This window comes from Vipera berus (assembly GCF_964194415.1).
Source record: "Vipera berus genome assembly, chromosome: W".
NCBI lineage: Eukaryota > Metazoa > Chordata > Lepidosauria > Squamata > Viperidae > Vipera > Vipera berus.
In genome coordinates this window covers 55897274-55913220 of record NC_138210.1, presented here as the reverse complement: position 1 = coordinate 55913220, position 15947 = coordinate 55897274, and the positions used below count along the sequence as shown (strand labels likewise).

At 42.3% G+C, this 15947-nt stretch overlaps 1 protein-coding gene and 1 pseudogene across 2 annotated transcripts in view; both read left to right on the top strand.

Moving 5' to 3' along the window:
• LOC308676572 (L-fucose dehydrogenase-like) overlaps positions 1–2980 on the top strand; it is a 40834-nt pseudogene extending 37854 nt beyond the window's left edge. Inside the window, exon 8 of the transcript in view lies at positions 2743–2980. The product of the transcript in view is annotated as an L-fucose dehydrogenase-like (transcript). The remainder of the gene's footprint in view (positions 1–2742) is intronic.
• A 6394-nt stretch (positions 2981–9374) lies between these two features.
• The window catches only part of LOC308676095 (branched-chain-amino-acid aminotransferase, cytosolic-like), a 31550-nt gene continuing 24977 nt past the window's right edge, over positions 9375–15947 (top strand). The window contains exon 1 of the mRNA XM_081341819.1: positions 9375–9444. Within this exon, the coding sequence (XP_081197945.1) occupies positions 9406–9444 (39 nt within the window). The 5' untranslated portion in view covers positions 9375–9405. The remainder of the gene's footprint in view (positions 9445–15947) is intronic.

Genomic DNA, 15947 nt, shown 5'->3' with positions numbered 1-15947 from the left:
GGTCAAATGCGCCCCCTGATGATTTTGTGCAGCCCTTTGCCTCAGCCCTTTGGCTCTCAATAGATTACTTCAAGGAGATGCAGCCTTTTGTTAGAAAAACAGGCAGTTGTCCCCCCCCCTCACTTCAATCATCTACTGGAGGTCTAGTCAAGGTTGTATTCACATGAATCCAGGGACTAATTCCTTAACAGAAAAGCCACATAGAAAGTAGTTCCGTTCAGACCCTGGTTGCATCCCGCCTGTTAGAATGGATGGATGGACGGACAGACATAGGAGAGACAGAGAGACACAGAGAGAGAGATGATAGAACACATGATAGAGTTAAGAAAGAGAATGAGAAATTAGATGGACTGTGTTTTAAACAATGGACACCCTTTTCTGGAAAGATTACAGAAGTGGTTTGCTAGTTCGTTTTTCTAGAATGTATAGTTATTGCTCGACATAACAACAGGCTGTTTAGTGACTGTTCAAAGTTACAATGACATGAAAAAAGTGACTTATGACCGTTCTTGAAAAATGGCCATGCGTCACTTTTTTCATGTCATTGCAACTTTTTCACACTTATGACCATTGCAGCATCCCCATGGTCACGTGATCAAAATTCAGGTACTTGTTAACTGACTCATGTTTATGATGGTTGCGGTGCCTTGGGGTCATGTGATCACCTTTCGTAACCTTCTGACAAGCAAACTCAGTGGTGAAGCCAAATTCACTTAACAACTAACTTAACCACGGCAGTGATTCACTTAACAACTGTGGCAAGAAAGATCATAAAATGGGGCCAAAATTCAGTTAACGACTGTCTAGCTTAACAACAGAAATTTTGGGCTCAGTTGTGGTTGTAGGTTAAGGACTACCTGTATTTCTTTTTTTAACTACCCCAGTCTAGTTTACAAGGATCTCCTGTTTGCCAACTTAGCTTTTAAAACATCAGCCAAGGAGTCCCATTTTATTGGTGGGGTAGAGCTAAGAGTAAATCAGTAGGATTTGCTTCCAAATAAATTCATACAGAATTCTCCTTGGGATTTTATCATTCTAATATACGATTCACAGCACTCCAAGATATTTTTAGCAGGCCCGTGATATTCTTAACTATTTTTCACTTTTGGAAGAGTTGATTTGCAAGGTGGCAGTTTTGCCCTGCTATTCATTTGTGCTGTGTTGCCAGAATTTGCAGAGTGGCAGTTTTGGAGGTGATAGATGCCCTGGTGTTCATTTGTGCTATGGTGCCAACCTCTGCACTACCGTACGTAAGGCAGTTTTGATTTAATTGAATGAGGTTACATTTATAAAAAACAAGAATACGGAATTGTGAAGCATTTCTTACATAAAAGTGGATCAATTTAGTTGCTTTTCCACAATGTTTTCCCCGTCAACATTCTCTAACCATTGGAATTCCAGCATCTCACCCAGCAATGTTTGGACTCCTGGATGGGAAAAACTTGCAAGCCAGGCAGCCAATGCAGAGGCAATGATCAAGGAAGGCAAAGAGGCTCAGGCAAGTGCATTGTGGGGAAATGGGGACTGTACGATTTGAGCAATTTAGATAATGTTTCAGAGGTCCATATACAAACATTGTGAAAATACAACCACGGCTTTTATGGCAGGAACAGCAGTATCTTTGCATTGTACAAATTAAGGATACCTGCATATATTATCTGTTTAGTTTAGTTGCTTTTCTTGTCGTGCAGCAGCTTTGGAAGTCCCGCTGGTGAGCCAAATGGAACTCACTCTTAGCCTGACTTTCTAACTTGGGGTCCCCATACATTTTAGGTTGAGGAGCTAATTTAGGGGGCATGTTTGCAGCACTTCCCCAAGTGGGCCTTAATTTGAAATTTTCCCAGAGCGAAGGTGGCGAATCACAAAACACTAATTTATCAAAAGCCAAATAAAAATATAAAACTATACAACGCCGCAGGATCCAATTTGGGTCAGTCACCGGGACCAGATGTTTAATCTTCTGAGTTTTCAGAACTTATGCTGGAGCCCATCCAGAAGGAAATTCTCTCTCACCGACTGTGTGCTTTGGGCTATTCTGCGCGTAGTATTTATGTGGTGCCTGATTTTGTGTGTGTGGCTTTTTAATTATTGATTGGGGTGTTGATGGCCTGCTATGCCATCACAGAACAAAGAAACAAAAGCTGCCTTTCTCCAACTTCCACAAAGACAGAAAACAGGAAAACAGAAAAACATCAACCCATTTCTTTTTGGCTTGAATGGGTGGGAGAACATGCTTCCAACCCAAATTACAGGCTGACGCCACCCATTTTTATTTTTTTTTTAAAAAAACATTCTTGTGGGACTTTGGCAGGCTTGGAAATGAAGGTGATGATCGACTCTTCTGGTTTATGTACTTAGCAGGTACACTCTAGCACAGGGCTCTTCAAACTTGGCCCTTTTACGATGTGTGGACTTCAACTCCCAGAATTCCTCAGGCATGCTGGCTGAGGAATTCTGGGAGTTGAAGTCCACACGTTGTAAAAGGGCCAAGTTTGAGGACCCCCTGCTCTAGCAGCTACAAACAGAAACATCTGTGGATATATTGGAGACTGGTTTGGGATCCCAGTTCTAGTTACTGAACTATAAAAAAAAACCTCATCGTATAACTTTGAGCTCTGGAACCTTTGTTTTCTCTTCAATAAGGGCCCAAATTTCATGAGTAAAAGTAAATGTATCAGGGCAGTGTATGTACCTCCTTGGATAGAGAGTCCAGATTTTCCTCCTTCTCTCTTGTGTTTGCAGCTTATGGGACGGATGGGAACTCCGGCTGAGTGTGCAAAAGCTATGGGAGGAAGAGCCACCAAAACCCCACTTCTGGTTTTGATGGCTAGCAAGAGCCTTCTGAGATGGGACATTTTTTGGCAAATTTCAAAGTCAAGTTGGGAGTTGTACTAGAGCTCCAATCTCAGCCGGGTTTGCGAGACTGAAGTGGAACGGTTCCACTGCTGCATTGATTTGTGGTAGTACAAAAATACTGTAATCGTAAATGCTCTGGGACCTTTTGAGGTTTTAATAAACTCTAATCCATCGCAAAAATGAAGAGGCTTTCCCTTTTTCTCACTCCAGAAAGCTCTCTGCCTTGCATTTACTTGTGTGGTAGGCAGCAATCATTCACTGGCAGAACAGCTGGTCCTCAGCAAGGAAAGGCCTGGCATGCCAAAATCAGGAGCCCACCCACTTTTCCCATTGACTGACATGATGCATGTCCAGTAGGAAATCTTAAGGCCAAATGATCTGCTTCCTGCACGCCAACATTTCCCTGCAGTTTGCATTTGGTTACTTGAGGCGAGGGAAAGGAAGTGCACATGTGTGAATGCCATAACCCACCCAAATTACATCCCAATGAGGGGAAATCAACACCACTTCAGACTCCTGAAGACTATGGAGCTAGAAGGATTGCCAACTTGTGTGCTTATTCAGCCTCTAATTCCATTTTGCCCCTCTGCGCTACCAAAATTCCAACAGCAAAATGCCAATTGTTGGTAGTGTGACTTTGGGGAGAAGGTTAAAAAAAAAGAAAGAAAATAAAATGAGTCAAAACTTTGGGAGTATAAATAATCTGTTTTTAGTGAATTCCCTCTCTCCCAAACCTAAGAATTGGGCTGAAAATATCAACACTATGATATCTTCAACCTGACTGCCTCACCTTATGAGCTGCTCCTGAGGCACAAAACATTAACATAGTTCAGAATTGTTCAACCTAAACTTGGAGAAGAAATTTGTCAAGATCATTTTAAACCCCATCTTTATGTTACTTTTCATCAGTCTTCTCCTTGTTGATGCCCACCAGATAAAGGGACTGCAACCCCCCTCCTCCCCAAACTCAAATGAGTGCTTTGTGAACAGAAGCTACGCAAGTCCTGACCTTAACAATAAAAATACATTTCGAGTTCAGCTCCAGTGAACATTCCAAATCAAGTCTTTGATAACAGCACAGACCTGTTTTTCACACAGTTGTGCCTAAGGTGAACTAGACCTTCAGGCTAAATCTGTTTTTTTTAAAGCTTACTTTGTTAAGCATGAAAATGTTTAACTGGCAAGTTTTGATTTCCTGACCATGAAATGTATTATCAGCCATTGTTTCTCTGGATTAATATGTAGACAAAGTTGGGCCTGTATTTGCCTTAGCTGGTTCTGGCGTTGGCACATAACAAAAGAAATATTATTGCCATCGACATTTTTTCCCTGTCTTTTCCCAAAAATATTAATCTTGCTCCTTTTCTTTAATCCTCCAAGGAGGCCTGTAAAATTGGCTTACATATTCAATTTGGGGAGGAGCTGAATTCCTTGACCTAGTAGGCAATCTATGGATGCTTAGAACTTATTTCCCATCAGCCCAGCCAATATGAGCAGTGGGAAAGTCCATGGAAGTGACTGTCCAAAACTTCTGGAAGATATCTCATTTTCCTTGAGATTGACAGCCCTACCCAGAAACATAAGTGATTGGATTTGCAAACTTCTTAAGACATGGCCTCAAAAAACATGCTGGGAATATGAAGTATATGATATTTTGATGTATCAAGAGTTGTTGCTCAGTTATTTCAGATCTAACAGTAAACCTCATAAGCCAACAGAGATTGTGAGATGGTTCCAGAATTGGCTGGGTTTTAGTATTTAACCAGACTTTCTGCCATACAGCCTCTTGCCATGGTTTTGAATTATCCAAAAAAGACTTTGGAAAGTTAAAAAGATAGAATAAACTGGGAGACCAGTTGTAAAAAAAGAGTAGCTCCATACATTAAAAAGTCTATGTTCATCTCTACGTAAAATCCAAAAGCAGCTGTATTCCTCTGCTAAGGGGGAAAAGCTGGATTTATGAACTTTCCATGGAGCAAATAATTAAGATGTAACACTAAAACACGATGGAAGAATATTAAGGTTGATTAAAACAAACAACTGCTTCTGTTCTTATAATGAAGAGCTGATATACAGGGAGTGCAGAATTATTAGGCAAATGAGTATTTTGACCACATCATCCTCTTTATGCATGTTGTCTTACTCCAAGCTGTATAGGCTCGAAAGCCTACTACCAATTAAGCATATTAGGTGATGTGCATCTCTGTAATGAGAAGGGGTGTGGTCTAATGACATCAACACCCTGTATCAGGTGTGCATAATTATTAGGCAACTTCCTTTCCTTTGGCAAAATGGGTCAAAAGAAGGACTTGACAGGCTCAGAAAAGTCAAAAATAGTGAGATATCTTGCAGAGGGATGCAGCACTCTTAAAATTGCAAAGCTTCTGAAGCGTGATCATCGAACAATCAAGCGTTTCATTCAAAATAGTCAACAGGGTCGCAAGAAGCGTGTGGAGAAACCAAGGCGCAAAATAACTGCCCATGAACTGAGAAAAGTCAAGCGTGCAGCTGCCAAGATGCCACTTGCCACCAGTTTGGCCATATTTCAGAGCTGCAACATCACTGGAGTGCCCAAAAGCACAAGGTGTGCAATACTCAGAGACATGGCCAAGGTAAGAAAGGCTGAAAGACGACCACCACTGAACAAGACACACAAGCTGAAACGTCAAGACTGGGCCAAGAAATATCTCAAGACTGATTTTTCTAAGGTTTTATGGACTGATGAAATGAGAGTGAGTCTTGATGGGCCAGATGGATGGGCCCGTGGCTGGATTGGTAAAGGGCAGAGAGCTCCAGTCCGACTCAGACGCCAGCAAGGTGGAGGTGGAGTACTGGTTTGGGCTGGTATCATCAAAGATGAGCTTGTGGGGCCTTTTCGGGTTGAGGATGGAGTCAAGCTCAACTCCCAGTCCTACTGCCAGTTTCTGGAAGACACCTTCTTCAAGCAGTGGTACAGGAAGAAGTCTGCATCCTTCAAGAAAAACATGATTTTCATGCAGGACAATGCTCCATCACACGCGTCCAAGTACTTCACAGCGTGGCTGGCAAGAAAGGGTATAAAAGAAGGAAATCTAATGACATGGCCTCCTTGTTCACCTGATCTGAACCCCATTGAGAACCTGTGGTCCATCATCAAATGTGAGATTTACAAGGAGGGAAAACAGTACACCTCTCTGAACAGTGTCTGGGAGGCTGTGGTTGCTGCTGCACGCAATGTTGATGGTGAACAGATCAAAACACTGACAGAATCCATGGATGGCAGGCTTTTGAGTGTCCTTGCAAAGAAAGGTGGCTATATTGGTCACTGATTTGTTTTTGTTATGTTTTTGAATGTCAGAAATGTATATTTGTGAATGTTGAGATGTTATATTGGTTTCACTGGTAAAAATAAATAATTGAAATGGGTATATATTTGTTTTTTGTTAAGTTGCCTAATAATTATGCACAGTAATAGTCACCTGCACACACAGATATCCCCCTAAAATAGCTATAACTAAAAACAAACTAAAAACTACTTCCAAAAATATTCAGCTTTGATATTAATGAGTTTTTTGGGTTCATTGAGAACATGGTTGTTGTTCAATAATAAAATTAATCCTCAAAAATACAACTTGCCTAATAATTCTGCACTCCCTGTAATGATACAATGCTTAAGGTGTTAAGACGCACACCAAAGACCTCCAGATTATACAATAGTCCACTTTCAGCCATGGAAGTTCAGTGGGTGACTTTGGGTCAGAATAACAGAGTTGGAAGGGACCTTGGAGGTCTTCTAGTCCAGCCCCCTGCTCAAGGAAGAAACCCTATACCTGTGGTGGCGAACCTATGGCACGCGTGGCACACAGAGCCCTCTCTGTGGGCACCTGCGCTGTTGCCCCAGTCCTACGCCTTCAGCTGGGTTTCTTAAAATCTTTTCGCTTTAGGCCTCCACTGCTGTGTGCAAAAAAAAGGTTCAATCAATCAATCAATTTCAACTTCTTGCGGGGAAAAAAAAGATCTCGTAAAGTTGGAATTGATTGATTGAATTTTTTAGTCCCAACCAGTCTGCCGTTACCACTGCAGCCATGCCCACCCAATGGGCCACGCCCACCCGGCACCCAACAATTCATAAGTGGGTTTTGGGTTGCAGTTTGGGCACTCGGTCTCTAAAAGGATCGCCATCACTGCCCTATACCATTCCAGACAAATGGTTGTCCAATCTCTTCTTAAAAACCCCCGTGTTGGAAGAACCCACAACATCTGGAGGCACGTTGTTCCACTGGTTAATTGTTCTAAATGTGAGGAAATTCCTCAGACATACCTTGCAGCGTTCTTAGGGGAGAAAACTAGGCAGGAACTCCTAAAATAAAGTACAATCTAAATCAAATCAGTCATTATCATTCCACCTTTTAGATCCCAAACTTGCCCCCCCCCAAAAAACCAAAAACCTTACAAGTGATATTCACAATCCAAAATACAAATAATTTTTTTAAAATGAGAAAATAAATGGATATTTCAGGGATTTTTTCCACAGGGCTCACGATGGTAAAAGCCCTGTGAATGACATGTGATAAGAGCCTAGCTGAGGCCGTTTTCTGAACAGTCTTTGCCTAACGTCCTCCATTTCTCTTGAAAGTTCCCTCCTGCATGGAAATTTTTCATTTGACTTGAGTATCCAGCGTTATGTAACAAATGAAAACAGAACTTCCCTTTTTAAAATGAAAATATCAATCATTCAAAAGCATTTAATTCCTTTAGTCTTCCTTCCTGTTTTATCTAACGGATGAAGCTGGGGCTTTGTTACGATTTGTTCAAGGACATAACAAAGCAAGAGAAGTGGATGAAGTTTTTAGCATTTAGTTATGGAATTTAGCATTTAGACGTTTGTAAGCGATCAGGATCCTTTCTGTAGGGGATCACAATCTTTTGAAGTATAACCACCTTTTAAGGAAGGGGTGCAGCTATGATTATTCTCCCCCTTTTTTGAGAGAGGGGTGGAAGATAGTGGAAGATTCAGTTGTTCTTGATCAAGCACTAGCTTCCCAACTTATCATTTATACTTGGAACAAATCAATATTTAAGTAGAATTCAGACCAAGACGGTAGACAGAACGCACATATCTGTTCAATGGCATATAATTCAGCAGATTCTCGGAAGCATTTTTTTTTCAAAAAAAAAACCCAACAATGATCAGTTGGATCATTTGAACAAATAACAACAACAACAACATTTTATAGTTTATTTAGTCCAGCAAGCGAGAATAGGCTTGGCTTCCTTTTGATGTTTTCCAGCCCACATTGATTTTAGGTGGAAACTTGATATACGATGTTTTCCCATTTCCTCTTCAACATGCCCTACTTTTTCGAGAAGGCTTATAACATTAAACAAACAATGCATAGCCAGATGAGATACAGAGTTTGCCGGTGCCTCACCCAGTTGTGTGTGCCAGTGCAGCTGTTGTTTGCTCTGCATGTGCTCCTTGAAAGGTGTAAATGCCAATCATGTTATTGGCTGCGTTAAAGGGCGTGTGCGGTGGACCTGGGTGTGATTGGCTGCGTCCCCCCACTCCACTTGACTTGTGTAGAAGGGGTGGGAGCCAAGAAAGGTGTGTATGCAAGTAAACAAAACCAAGCAATTAACAATCCCAGCGCGTACAAAATACCTCGTACACACCCCTCAAAGATACTTCCCAACTTTCAGCCATAGCCTGCCTCCTTTTTGGTTTTTTTTCCTGTATCTGAGGCATTATCCACTTGTACTCCACCAAACTGCCTCTTTTCAAGAGGAGGCAGGCTACTTTCGATTTTTATTTATTTTGATTCTACTTGGGAGCCTTTCAGACAAGGGGATTGTATTGCGCGGATGCACCAAAGCAAAATCTTAAGTTTTCTCCAGGAATATGGGAGGAAGTGCAGCCGCCCGTTTTGTAACAAGAAAACCCTGGCACAAATATCCTCTGAAGAAATATCTCTCGGAGCTACCGCATCATATGCTGGTGTAGTGGCTAAGGCATCAGGCTAGGAACTGGAAAGTTGAGAGTTCTAGTCCTGCTGCCCTTAGACACAAAGTCAGCTGGGTGACCTTGAGCCAAACCACTTGCAAAAATGCTGCCAGGAAAGCTCCAGGATCTTGTCCAGGCAGAATACAGAATAACAAGAGTTGGAAAGGGTCCTGGAGGTCTTCTAGTCCAACCCCCCCCTGCTCAAGCAAGAGACCCTGTATCGTTTTAGACAAATGGCTGTCCGGTCTCTTCTTAAAAGCCTCCAGGGATGGAGCCACACACAAAATCAACCCTTGCCTCAAAGGGAAAGGAAGAAAGAGAGGGACACTCTGTACATGCTCAGCGGCGCTCTCTTCTACCAAGTAAGTCCGATCCCAAAAACCGCATCCCGGCCACGCAACCTCCACCCCCAAAGCCCAACCCCCCAAAATTAAAAATAAAAAACAGCCTCCCGGATCGGCCAAACGGGGGCGTCGCCAGAGGCGGCCCGGGGGGCGGAACCCTTTGGGGGCTTGGTCTCCCGCAGGCCCCGCCCAGTCCCGTTAAACCACAGCCTTAACAACAACAGCATGGCAGTTACCATGGGAGTCCCGGGGTGCTTACGGCAGGTAAGTTGGGGTACAGGAAACGGCCGGTGGGCATGACCTCCATCCCTCTCGGATAAAAGGAGAAGGGGGGGGGGTTTCGACGTTTCCGGTTCTGTTTATAAATAGCTCCGGGCGGAAACGTTGCTGATAGAAAATGCCCCCTCCCTTCCCAAATGCTCCCTTTGGGGTCCTCCCCCCCCGGTCCCTTCTCCTTGCAGTCCCCAAAGTGGGATTCCTCGTGTCTTCCCAGATGTGAGATCGTTTTCTGCATCCCAAGTCCTGCCTTCCTCAGCCCTCCCAATTTTTGCCCTTCCCTGGGGAGTCCCGGACTAGGTTTGCCATCTGGCAAAAACCCTCTGCTGTCTGCCTTCCTCTTCCTTCTGTGTCCCCTGGGCTCCTTCTCCCCCCCCCCCAAAAAAAAAAGAGCTAACGAAGCTCTGCCCCACCAAAACAGATGCACTGATTACCCGCCCTGCAATTTCTCAAAGGCACCTTCCGGATAGACTAAAACGATGGTGGGAACAAAATACCCCTCCCTTGTCTCCCCACCAGGAAAAGTTTTATGGTTTTCAAAAGGAGATCTAGAATTTGTACTTCTGAATATGTTGCTGCTTTAATGGTGTGTGTGTGTGTGTGTGTGTGATGGGGATACACTCTCCCAGCTGGAATTGCCTTAATTACTCTCCCCCCCCCAACATCTTTTTTGACAGAAAGGTACTTCTGTCAAATGGATTTTTTGTTTGCGGATGCTTTTGTTTCTTTTAAGTCGGTGGAATTTCCCCAACATCTCTTTAAGATAGCAGTCCTTTCAATTACACTCATTTGAGCCTTTCAGCTCAATCCTGCTTAAAATTCTTCCTGGATGAGGTTAGATTTCCCACCCCTACCCCCCAATTATTTTTTTTTTACTTTACCTTTTTAAAGTGTATATTTGAGAGTGGAAAAATACTTATTCCCCTCACTTTTTTTTCCTGGCTTCCCTTTCTGTGCAACATTAAGGACATTTTTCTCGAGCTGGGTAAAAGGTCCTGAATAAAGAAACAGTAAACATTCTTCTTCAAGTTAGATGTTTCTTATGCTAACAATGAAAAGATATACACCTGCCCATGGATTTGGTGACAGAGTTACAGCAGTTGGTTTTTGAGGAAATTATGAATTCTTTATTCATTTCTTTGACTATATAACAACTTGACCTAGAGACAAAGTTGATTTGCAGAACAGGAAAATTCTGAGAGATTTCTGAAGGTGAACTTTCTTCTAGAAAGTCTTAAACTCACGTTAAAGAAAAAATAGATATTTTTTTTACAGATTACATAATGAATGCTTAATTTTTATGTATGGATTTCTCGGAGAAAGCACCCTTCATCTGTAAACATGCTTTTTATTTCCTTTCAATACATGTGTCGAGCCTGGTGGGTGAAATAGTAGTTCTTAGGCTGAACTAAGACATATCTGTTTTCAGAGTAAGCCACTAATACGTAAAGACGCAGTTTAGAAAACCTCACTTTTCTGATTCATTGTTTTGGCCAATGGGGCATATTCCACATGTACTGTTACTGTAACACCCGGAATTCCCAGCCAACACAAATTTGCGGTCTCATCAAAACTTGTGGCAAATGCCATAACACCATGTTCAGAAAGTACAGGTTAACCCAAAGACTTTGCTCATGCAGTTTGGAATTTTGAGAGCTTCAATTCCAACTTGGTTGCAAGGTGTCAGTTGGGGAAAGGGACGTACATCAGGGCCATAACATCTGGAGAAATGTTTTGATATTTTGAAGTTGTTACTTGGTACCAGGCCTGCCAGATGTTTGAGACTACAGCTTCTGATTGTTAAGTCATAGTGGGCTGATGAAAGTTGTAGGAGGTGCTAGAATGACTAGCAATTCTCTTTCCTGTGTTGTTGCATTCTAGCCCTTTCTGTGCAACATTAAGGACATTTTTCTCTGGAGCTGGGTAAAAGGTCCTGAATAAAGCAACAGTAAACATTCTTCTTCAAGTTAGATGTTTCTTAGGCTAACAATGAAAAGATATACACCTTCCCATGGATTTGGTGACAGAGTTACAATCTTTTCAGTTGCATGCATCATACTTTTTAAAATGTAAGCTACTCCTATTTGGAATGTCATGTTCCTTTTATTTATTTATTTTTTGTTTCCTCACCTTTGACCTTTTGACATTCAGCTTGGGAGAACTGAAACTTCCTGATGAATAAAGGTGATTGGGGAGGTGGCACACAATCAGGTTTCTGTACTGAAAGAGAGAAGCATCAGTGTGTTATTACTTGCCAAGAATGTAAAGAAGGCCAAAATTTTGAAAGGCCAAGAATCAGGGTCGCTGTTATTACTGGAATTACTTCTGTGTCTCTCTACTATGATCAGGAAATCTCCTTTCCTCAGTGTTACATCACCAAACCCAATTCTTTGTGGTTGGTCTGAGGGAGTATGCATATTCTTTCAACAAGGAATCTCAATCCTGAGGAGAGGAATTTCAGGTTAATTTACATGAGGTGGGGGAAAGAGAAGTAATTCACAGGATTGCCTCCTTGGGGGAATGTGCAAAATACCCAGGCAATCCTTCTCCTTTGTTACGGGGGTTTAGCAAACTTACATAATTGCCCTGCCTGGACTAAAAGGCCTCAGGTTCCTTCCCACTCTATGATTCAATGATCTTTATTAATTTCCTACAATGTTTAGACAGGGACGTGGTGGCTCAGTGGGTTAGGACACTGAGCTTGTTGATCAGAAGGTCGGCAGTTTGGCGGGTTGAATCCTGAGTGCCGCGTAACAGAGTGAGCGCTTGTTACTCGTCCCAGCTTCTGCCAACCTAGCAGTTCGAAAGCACGTTAAAAAAATGCACGTTAAAAAAATAGGGACCACTACGGTGGGAAGGTAACAGCGTTCCGTGCGCCTTTGGCGTCTAGTCATGCCGGCCACATGACCACGGAGACGTCCTCGGACAAGCGCTGGCTCTTCGGCTTTGAAACGGAGATGAGCACCGGCCCCTAGAGTCGGACTAGCATGCATGTGCAGGGGAACCTTTACCTTTTACCTAATTTCCTACAATGTTTCCTAATGCTAAGCTGAGCATTATGGGAAGAAGTATGCTTGATTGCACTACTTGAATTCCTTAGTAATGTGGGTCTCAAAGAAAATCCCACCAACTGCTTGTCAGGTTCAAATGTTTAGTTATTAAAAGGTAGTTTTCCAAACGGAATGGTTAGAATTCTGGATTTATAAGAAATCATACCTGTGCTTGCATCTTGCACAGTCAGGGGATTGATTCTAGCGCCTTGAAAAAAAAATGACCCCTCGGTACCTGTCTCTGGTTGGTGAACTTTAGAATAATATTACTTAAAGTCAAGTCAATCCCTTAAGCTTACATAATGGTCAAATCTTATTTTGCTGTTAAAGGAAGCAGCTGCTGGTTAGGATTTTTGAGAATTGTAAGACAATTGAAAGGAAAGCAGAACAGTTTGATTTGGGGGTTTGGTTAAGCTTTGTTAGGAAAAAAAATGGGAAAGTAGAGAAGAAGGAATCTGGCTAGGAAAACTGACCTATGTGGAAGAACAACTTGAGCTGTATTGGTTCTGAACAACTCACCCATCTAACTTGGATTTGTAGATTTTGCCCTAAGAGATGGGTAGTGAGGTGTCTAGTTTCCTACACATTAAGCACACTCTCTTGAGGCTGTTAATAATCTACTGTTTGCTTTCTAATCCCTTTAATTAGAGGCTGACAGGATACACCAGGGATAGCTTTTCACCAGGCTGTAGAAATGGTTTGCCCCCTGCCAAGTAGCTGCAGTTCTTCCTGGGGATTTGATGTCTCTGCTTTCCCTTTTCCCGGAGGAATGTTGAATTTGCCTGGGAGTTCACATTAATTAACCTTTTAACCTTCTGAATTTTAACTGATTTTTTATTTTTATTTTTACTTGTACGTTGTAATTTGTTCTGACCTGTTTTTAATTTGTTTTATTCACATGTTTAGATGGTTTTATTACGGTGTTGTAGTTGTCGCCAGGGGCACTAACCGGGAGGTGAGAAATTTAATAAATAAACTCTTTAACTCCTCGGCAGTTTAAAGCAGAGGATGCATTTCGGGAGAGTGGAAACCCATTGGCGAGGCAGCTTCTGTTGTAAACCTAAAAGGATTGAGAGACTTGTTTTACAGATAGCAAATCGAAACCGACTCCTAGCAATGGGTGCATGTTTCAGTTCAGGCTCCTTAGATTCAAAACTTCCATACTGGAATATTTTGGGATCTCTGCCCGTACTTGTAGGCTCATGTTCTCCTCTTGACATTGACAGTGTTGCCATTGTTAATGCGTCTTCTCTTTCTCTTAGAAGGGCGAGGCGCTCTGTCTAACTCACTTGCAAATCCATCTGGTGCACTTCTAAACGGAGCCCTTCCTTTAGGCAAGGGGAAATGTCATTGATCTCTGGCCATGATCCCAGATACCAATTTGGAAGGAAAGAAACTGGTTTAGTCAGTCCTTCTGTTCCTGTCACTGATTTTTTCCCAAGGGCAGAATATTCTACAGGTAGATAAGGGTTTGCTTTCAAGTAAAACGCTTAGGGTAAAATGTGAGTTTTTGAATCTTAAAATGAACCACAACTTTCTTCTCCTTTTGCTTAGAGCCGTGGTGGCGAACCTATGGCACGCGTGCCTCAGATGGCACGCAGAGCCCTCTCTGTGGACACGCGCGCCATCACCCCAGTCCTACGCCTTCAGCTGGGTTTTATAAAACCTTTTCGCTCTAGGCCTCCGCCATACGCAAAAAAAAAAGGTTCAATCAATCAATTTCAACTTCTCGTGGGGGAAAAAAAGATCTCGCAAAGTTGGAATTGATTGATTGAACTTTTTAGTCCCACCTATTCTGCCGTTACCACTGCAGCCATGCCCACCCAATGTGCCACGCCCACCCATTGGCCACACCCACTCAATGGGCCACGTCCACCTAGCACCTGACAATACATAAGTGGGTTTGGGGTTGCAGTTTGGGCACTCGGTCTCTAAAAGGTTTTCCATCACTGGCTTAGAGAGAGAGAGAGAGAGAGAAACCTTCTCCATGGAAACACTTTAGGGATGGTTGTAATCAGGGCTTTTTTTTTTGTCATAGAACGCACCGGAACCGAGTTCCGGCACCTTTTTTCAACGGATTTGTGCATGGTAACACTAATAGTATTAACTTACCTTGAACAAAATCCTAGTCTTTTAGATACACTAAAAATTAAAGCACTGGTTGTAATAATTGTTTGCCTTATCACCTGCAGGGAGTTAACTTTTCTCCAGGCTACCCAAACCTTCTCAAAACCGGAAGAGAGTGGTTGTTAGAAGCTATTTAAAGCAGATGGAATGTAGATTATAGTTTTATGCAGGGAAGACTGTCTGTGTGGTTTGGCTTTTGCTGCCCTCTGCTGTTAAAAAGGTTTTCTGCATGTTTTCAAATAATTGCCATTGGCTGGCAAAATCACCTATCCGTACTTTTTTTCTTTTTTTAAAGATATTAAATTTATATACCTCCCATCTCGCTATCCAAGGGGGATCTTTTGAGGGGATTCATCCTTTGGAAGTCCAAGATGTGTTGCAATATTTTTTTAAAAAAACTTTTCAATAGCTTTACAATCTCTCCTTTCAATGGAGAAATTCTTTCCATCCGTTACTGGATATCTAAAAAGTCTATTGCTTGCAGTTACAGGTAGTCTTTGACTTACGACCACAATTGAGCCCCAGATTTCTGTTATTAAGTGAGAAATTGGCTAAGTGAGTTTTGCTCTATTTTACGACCTTTCTTGCCAGAGTTGTTCAGTGAATCACTTCAGATTATAAGCCAATAATCCGGCTGTTAAGTGAATCTGGCTTCTCCATTGACTTTGCTTGTCAGAAGGTCGTAAAAAGTCATGGGGTCACCTGACCTTGGGACATAGCAAGGGTCATAAATATGAACCAGTTGCCAAGCAGTCTGAATTTTGGTCACACGACCGTGGAGAAGCTGCAAAGGTTGTAATTGGGAAAAACGGTCATAAGTCACGTTTTTCAGTCCCATTGTAACTGAATGGTCACTAAATGAGCTGTTGCAAGTCAAGGACTATCTGTATATTGGCCACCAGGAGGCACACCACTTTCATCCTCACTAGGGGTCATCTGTAATAGGAAATGTAGCGCCTCCTGGTGGTCAAAGTAACTGAAAATATCACACAGGATGTACACTACCTGTATACTCTCCCCATCTCAGGAAGGGATAGAAGTCATGTACAGGTGGTCCTCAGCTTACGACCACAATTGAGCCCAAAATTTATGTTGGTGAGTGAGAAATTTGTTAAGTGAGTTAAGTGCCCCATTTTAGGACTTTTCTTGCCACATCTGTTAAGCAACTCACTGCAGTTAGTAATGATGTTACGTTAGTAATGATGTGGTTGTTAAGTGACTTTGGTTTCCCCATTGATTTTGCTTGTCAGAAAGTCACAAAAGGGGATCCAATAATTCCGGGACACTGCAACTGTCATAAAGGTGAATCAGATG